The following is a 7,219-nucleotide window of genomic DNA, read 5'->3' as shown; positions in this document are numbered from 1 at the left end:
TAAAATAGTTTTGTCTTTATTCATAGATTTGGGGGGTTATCAAGGGATCAGGGGGTCCGATTGGGACCTGGGGTCCTTCCCCTCTATTATATCTGTTGGACAGAGAGGGGAGAGGGAACAGGCAGGTTGGACAAAGATGCAAACTCAGACTATGATGAAACAGCAATGGGATGGCCTCGTGTCACTGTATCTGCTTGCCAGGCCCTGTTCTAGGACCTCAGAGTTGACCATGAAGAGAACATTCTTCAGAGGTTTAGTGGGAGATGGGACAAGGGAAGAAAGGGAAGGATGGCAATATACATCGGGTCGCCTGTTTTCTCCTGCAACAGATAGCTTGGAATCCTGTTTGTTCCAGTGACTTTCTAATTCATGTGGAAGGACTCTTCCCTAACCAACTCCTCCTCACCAGTTTGGAGGCTGGCCTGGGATTCTTTTCAAGGTGACTGAAACCAGGGCCTCTGAATCTCCTTCGGTAGCCTCTGTTCACCCATGCATGGGGGTAAAGAGGATGACAATGGCCCTCATGGGAAATATCACTGAATTGTAGAACCAGACTCTTTCAGAATTAGGACTTTGCCTTAGTCACAAAGGACTGTGTCTACTCTTCTTGACTTGTCCAAGGGAACCCATAACTCTGGATCTAGTTTTTCTTTCTCGCCCTAACTCCTTCTTTGCTCCTATCCCTGGGGCTATCACTGGGAAGGATGCTCCCAAAGGTACAGAAACATCTCTAGGCAAGTCACTATTTGGAGAACTATTGCCATAAGAAACAATTTTAGCCAGGATGTAAACACTTTCCTGGCCACTCTGGAGGAAGGTGGTTGAGATAAATGAGAAGGGCAATAAAAACCAAAACAATCTCCCATTTTACAGGGGAGGAAACTGAGCCTAGAGAGAGGAAATAACTTACCCAAGGCCACTAAAATCATAAGCAGCAGCCTGGGAGTACAGCCAATGCCGAGTCCAAACCTACCACATTAATTCTTTCGCCCTGGCTATGTCCCTGGGATCATTTTACTTGAGTTGGGGAGGGAGGAGCAGGGAGTTAAAGGAAGAACCTGTGGCGCAGGTGTTGGGAACTGGGCAGGAAGGGAGGTGGCCAAGGCATCCTCATAGTAGAGACTGGTAGGATAGGTAGCTAAAGAGCTGGATGAAGACAATTGCCAGGCAGTCTACCAAACTTCCATCCCTGGCCTTGTCTGTGTCCTCTCTGTCCCTCTATTTCCTCTATGACACTTTTCCCCAATCACGCTTAGTCCCTGGGAATCTCAGAACTGCAGTCTCAGAGTTAGTAGAGGTTTCAGAGATCCTCTAGTTCTATTCCTGCCTGAATAAACCACCCCCATTATTATATCTTCCATAACTACTACCTCCTCAGGCAGCCCACTTTCACTCTAGAGCAGACCTAATTGATGAGAAGTTTATGCCTTTTGTTGAACTAAAAAATATCTTTCTAACTTCCATCCATTATACTTTGTTCCCTCTTGGGGCCAAGCAGGGCAAGTTGAATTCCTTTTCCAAATGACAGCTCTTTGGATACTTGAAGACAGCTGTTGGGTAGGTGCCACTAAGTCTGACCACCTCCTCATGATGATGCTTGGCACTTCCCACAGGTCTAATGGCATCTCCCACAAGAGGTCATCCAGCCTCTGCTGGTCCTTGAAATGATAGGATGGTAAAGCTGGAAGGGACCAACCAGTCTGACCCTCTTCTTTTCCAAGAGAGGAAACTGATATCCAGAAAGAAGTGACTTGCCTGGAGATACTAAGCAAATTCTTGGCAGAAAATGAGACAAGAATTAGTTACCTAACTCCCCAGGCCAGTATCTTTTCTACAGCACCACCTTGTCTCTCCATGGGCTTGCCCATGAGCAGAAACAGACTCTGAAGGAAAATCTCGGGTTTCTGGGACCCCAGGAGTGGAGGATATTCAAATTAAGATAAAGTCCAAGGTGTGTGTGTGTGTGGTGAGGATGGACAGCAATGAAGGAATGGGGCTACTCAGGTTATGGAACCATAGAAAAACACTGCTGGGCTTCTCATTCCCTAGCAGATACCCCTTAAGACTGGGCAAGTCCAGGGTGGAAACTAGTGACAAAGTCCCAGAAAAGCCAGAAGGAAAGCCAATATGGTAGCTCTCCTAGGACAGAGTGTGGGAGTGGGAACTTCTCAGCAGTCAAAAGGGATGCAGGCCCCCAAAACAATTCCCTGGACAAGAATTGAGGGCATGGAGAGGTTGGAGTCCAAAGCAGAAAGACAAAGGAGACTTAGAGATTGGACAAACAGCAATCCCTTCCCTTCCCTAACTAGAGAGAAGTCTCAGGGCCTGTCGGTAAGAGAGAGCGGTGTCCATGTCCCAAGATGCAGAAATATGCTATCGTTTCCACCAGGATGGAATAGGGAATATTGGATATAAGGAGGGGAGGAGAGGAGGAAACAAGAGCCAGAGCCCCACTCTCCTAATTGGCTTTAGGACTAACCAGGAGAAGAGTTACTTTTGGGCTCAGGAGCTGGCTTCTAATAATAATAATAGCTAACATTTTTATATCATTTACTAAGTGCCAGGCACCGTGCTAAGCGCTTTATGATTATGTCACTTGATCCTCATAACCCTGGGAGGTAGGTGGAATCTTGGGCCCTTTCTGCTTGTCCAGATGGGACGAATATGGGAAGTGTGTGCAATGTTGATGGGAATTTTCCTGAAAGGATGCTTTGAGTTTTGCAGGAGACCACCTCAAATTAGAGTGGAAGTCTAAAGCTGAAATCAGTAGTGAGAAGCAAAGTGGGAAGAGAAGATTTGTGGATGTGGGTGAAAGTTGGAGAGGGGCAGTGCACCTAATGGGTGCCTTTGACCCTAGGGAGAGGTCAGACTCCAATTAGGCCCCTCTGAGAGACTGCCACTGGGCATCAAGGGCTCGAAGAGTCTGGGAATTAAAGCTTCAGGATGGGTTCTAGGAAAATGATAGTCAAGGAATCCAGAGGCAAAATTAATAATAATAATAATAATAATAATAATAATAAAGCACTCTCTGGGAGTTCTTTGTGACCCTGGCTGCATAAGGGATGCTTGTCCATGGCCTCAGCTTCAAATTCCACTTCCACAGTTCCCACTGGCTCAGACCTCCATCTGCTTTAGCAGCAATAAAAGGGTAAGGGGGAGGGTGATCAGATGAAGAAATAAAGGCTTTTGATGCTAGCAGAATGGGCTTCTGTTTAACGTGCTTGAGGAGGAGGAGGGCTGAAGATTTCCAAGGACTGGGATGGAAAACTGCTAAGATCAAGTCTCACCTGGTGCTCTGTGGCCATCCATCGGCATTAGCTTCACAGAGAGACCCAGCCGTGGAACCCTAAAGCTTCATGGGTCACCAGGCACCCTTCACCACCACCACCACCACCACCAGGGAGGGAATGCTCTGGATGGGGCTGGGAAGGCTCTGTGGAGTCTTCTCTCATCCTATTCAAGGGCTGCTGACCTTTGGCTTGGGTAAAGTTTACCTCCCAGGTTCCCCTGCAGCTGCCCACATAGGAGGAGGTGAAGACCTTGAAGCCTCTATCTCTAGTATCTCCTGCCTTCCATTTTGGCAGGAAATTCTTCCATCTCTGTAGGGATCATCAGCCTTTTACCCCAGGCCTTCTGAGCTCATCTGGCCATGGTCCAAGCTTGCCCAGGCCAAGAAGGTGGGGAGAGAAGGGCGGTAGAAACAAACTCACCACCTCCCTGACAAAGTAAAGATGAAGGAATCGAGGAGAAGACTCCTGGGAGTTGGACTACTGTATGGCCAAAGGCAGTAGTCACCTTGCTAAAGTATTGGGGCTCCCATCTTCTAGAGAACAAAGGCTACTTTTTCCCTGTCCATTTTTCTTCTTAAGTGTTTTGGGAGTCATATAGAGTCCTGTCCAATAGAGGGCCAGGTTGAGGGTAGGCAGTGACCTCAGTTTCTCTAAGAGTAGCTCTCTTGGGGATGAAAGGGGAGGATGGATAGGAGCTTAACCCTAGAATTTTGGAGGTCCGGGGTCAAGAGGAACAAAATCATTGCCTCCACCATGGGAATCCCTCTTCTTCTCCCTTGTCAGTAGCTCCACAGACAAAAAGTCTCAAGGGGTGGCTCTCAACCTTACACCCACATAGGCTCTTGGGAACAGAATCCCCACAGTGCCTGCCCCAGGGCAGGAAGGGGAATGGTATACCTAGAAAGAGAGAGAGGAAGAGGTAGGGCCTCCCTCCTTGGATTCCAAATGTGAAACATGACAAAATAGTGCTTTTCTCTACTCTCTATGACAAAGGGAGTTGCTGCTGTTTCCGATTTCCTCTGCAAGGTGCCAGACCCTTTCAGACCTTCAGAGTCCTAGAAGCCATGCAGCAAGTGTTTCCTGGAGGGGGGGGGGTACCTATGTGTGCATATATTTGGAGTGATAACCCCTTCCAGGACTAGGGTAATATGGCTACCCAAAGACAATTACCCACCACCTCCCTGCCATGGAGTGATGCTGAGAGACTGATTCTCTGGGAAAGGCCACCCACCCAACCTGGGGCTCACCTGCAGCTCCCCTAATCCTGGTTTAGGGATGGGAGTAAGAGTGGGCATTGTGCAAACTTGATGATCCCAGATGAGTTCTGCCCGGGGATCCCCATCTCCTATGACACTTCCCAAGACATGGGGCCGAGCTCAGTGACTCAGGCAGAAGACCCTCTGCCCCCCAAGCAAAGGTCCTAGGGCAGGGTGAGCCAAAGTCAGGAGATGTTCAGGGCATCCTCACTCCCTCACCCCCAAACTCTCATTGCTGTGAGTGAGTGAGGCCAAACCTGTTGGGAGCTGAGCTCCTGCCCAACATAATCATAGCATGACCTACATGCACCGACTTGGCCTTCAGTCCCCTGAAACTACTCTGTGGGAGCTACTACCTCCCATCCATCCCAGCTTGAAGGGAAGGGGTCCACCCTGCCTCCATCCTTTCACCTCCCTCTTCCTCACCTTTTCCATGGCCACCAGAAGAGGAAATGGAGGGGCATAAAAAATGAGTGTGGGAAAACAGGAAGACCTCAAGAAGCCCAGTGGAAGACTTAGAATGTGAAAGACCTCCCCCTCCTTCAGCCCTCCGTTAGTGGGCTAGCCTCTTGGAGAGGAAGAAACAGGAGAGAGACAGACGAGAGACACAGAGAGAACTACAGAAACGAAGAGACAGAGAGAGACAGAGTAAGAGAAACAGTGAAAGGAGAGACAGGGACACAGAAATACAGAAAGGTAGAGAAACAAAGACAGACACACACACACACAGTCAGAGACAGAGAGACAGAATCAGAGAGAGACAACATACACAAAGAGAGAGTTAAAGACAGACAGAAACAAAGAGAGACAAAGACAGACAGTCAGAGACAGATAAAGACACACTCACACACAAAGAAAGAGACAGAGAAGGGAGACAGAGGCAGAGAGCTAGACAGTGACTCAAAGAGATGAGACAAAGACAGACTTATACACAGAGAGAAAAACAGAGACAGAGAGATGGAGAGAGAAAAGGCAAGGGTAGGGAGGACCAGATGGGAAGAGCAGCCTTCAGGGATTATTGTGACCTAGGAGAGAAAGCCCTGGCCTGAGGAATCAGGAGTCCTGAACTCTTGTCTGCTGCTCCCCTGCAACATGACCAGAGACCATTCATCTCCCCTTTCCAAGCTTCCGTTTCTTCCTCTATAAGATGGGGATGGAGGGTGGGAGGGTGGAGAGGCTAGACTAGCCAGTCTGTTGGATTCCTTCCAGCTCTGCCATTCTGGGGGCCAGCCTGAGGCGGGTAGATGAAGAAAGGTCAGGAATTCTGGAGGAGGGGGTCTTGGGAGACTTCTGAAGGGCACAGAGAAACAGACCTCTTTGGTGGGATCTGAAGACCAAGAGCCCTTGCCAACTCGGCTGCAGCCCCACACCTGCGGGAGGATCACTTCCCCAGCCCTACCCCTTCCCTGCCCCCACTCTATGGTGCTATTGCAAATGCTTGTTTCTGGTTTTTCTTTGTTTTTCTATTTTTTTGTTCTATTTTTTTTCTTCCCAAGACGACTTTTAAAAAAATAAAAGCTTGATTGGAAAATATGTCTGGAACTCTATGGAGCTGGGGCAGGAAGAGGAATGGGTTGATTGTGGAAGGGAGTGGATTGGAAAGGACAGAAGATGGAAGAGGGCTGTCAAGGGATGGAGGGTTTTGATGGAAGGAGAAGAGAGGCCGGGAGGGGTAGAAGGGAAAGGCATGAGGTGGGCTGATGGGGCATGGAGAGAGACAGTTAGATGGACTCCACATAATTGGCAGGATAGAGGCCAAGCTGCCCACTGTCCAGACGACCTCGGCACCAGCCCTGCTCATCTTCTTCTCCCAGTTTGGTGAGTTCATCTCCTGGAGAGACATACCAGGAGAAATGGATTAATGGTTGGGGAAGAAAGTGCTGTGGTTTGAGTCTGCATCCCCAAGACCCTTGGAATGAGGGTCCTTAATTCTGCCCTAGATCTTGCCTGGAATCCTTCTCTGCCAGGCTTTCAATATTCCATCATTCCATAGGAGTTTTTTTTTTTTCTGTATACACAGATTTTATTCAGTTTCAAAAGAAAATTAAGACTTTAGATAGAGCTTTGACCCTATAACAAAGCAAATCTGTCCAGCTTTGAACTGAATCTCTACCCTCGGCCACCCTCCTTTTGGGTCCCACATTCCTTGGCTCTCATCTGCTCTCACATCTATGTGTCCTCCCCATCTGTGAAAATCTTTATTGAGCTGCAATCCCAATATTCCGTGCTCCCTCCAAACCTTAATACTGCCCTCTCATGACTCTTCTCTCCCAGCTGCCCCGAGTTCCCGATTTCCATCATTCTCCAGTTCTACTTGTCATCTAATCCCTGGACTGAAACTCTATTCTTTGCTCATCCAAAGCCCCTGCCCCCTGCCCCCAGCCCCAGGTCAAACCTGCTTTGAAGCTGAGCTCATCCTGCTCCTGCCCATCATAATCATAGAGTGCCCGAACACGCACCCCCTTGGCATCTTCCTCAAAGGGGTTGGCACCCCCGTTGGCCTCACCAGCCCCGAAGGGATTTCCACTCTCATCATCAGACCACTCAGTGGCATAGGGCTGGCCTCGGTCATAGCTGCTGACACTGGGTTGAGAGGAACAGGGGAAGGGGGCAAGACATCATCATTGGCCTTTTCCTTCTCCCCTCCTTCCAGCACAAATCCCAGAACCATAG

The 7,219-nt window shown here is 48.9% G+C and overlaps 1 protein-coding gene across 4 annotated transcripts in view; it reads right to left on the bottom strand.

The window, feature by feature from the left end:
* The window catches only part of PACSIN1 (protein kinase C and casein kinase substrate in neurons 1), a 118,667-nt gene continuing 111,448 nt past the window's right edge, over positions 1 to 7,219 (bottom strand). For all 4 annotated transcript variants that reach the window (XM_056818061.1, XM_056818062.1, XM_056818059.1 and 1 more), the window contains exons 9-10: positions 6,942 to 7,129; positions 1 to 6,377 (exon numbers count right to left, since the gene is read on the bottom strand). In XM_056818061.1, the coding sequence (XP_056674039.1) occupies positions 6,268 to 6,377; positions 6,942 to 7,129 (298 nt within the window). In that variant the 3' untranslated portion in view covers positions 1 to 6,267. The remainder of the gene's footprint in view (positions 6,378 to 6,941; positions 7,130 to 7,219) is intronic.

The sequence above is a fragment of the Monodelphis domestica genome, chromosome 2 (assembly GCF_027887165.1).
Source record: "Monodelphis domestica isolate mMonDom1 chromosome 2, mMonDom1.pri, whole genome shotgun sequence".
In the NCBI taxonomy this organism is placed as follows: domain Eukaryota; kingdom Metazoa; phylum Chordata; class Mammalia; order Didelphimorphia; family Didelphidae; genus Monodelphis; species Monodelphis domestica.
The sequence above is the reverse complement of the archived record's forward strand: the minus strand, read 5'-3'. Positions and strand labels throughout refer to the sequence as shown.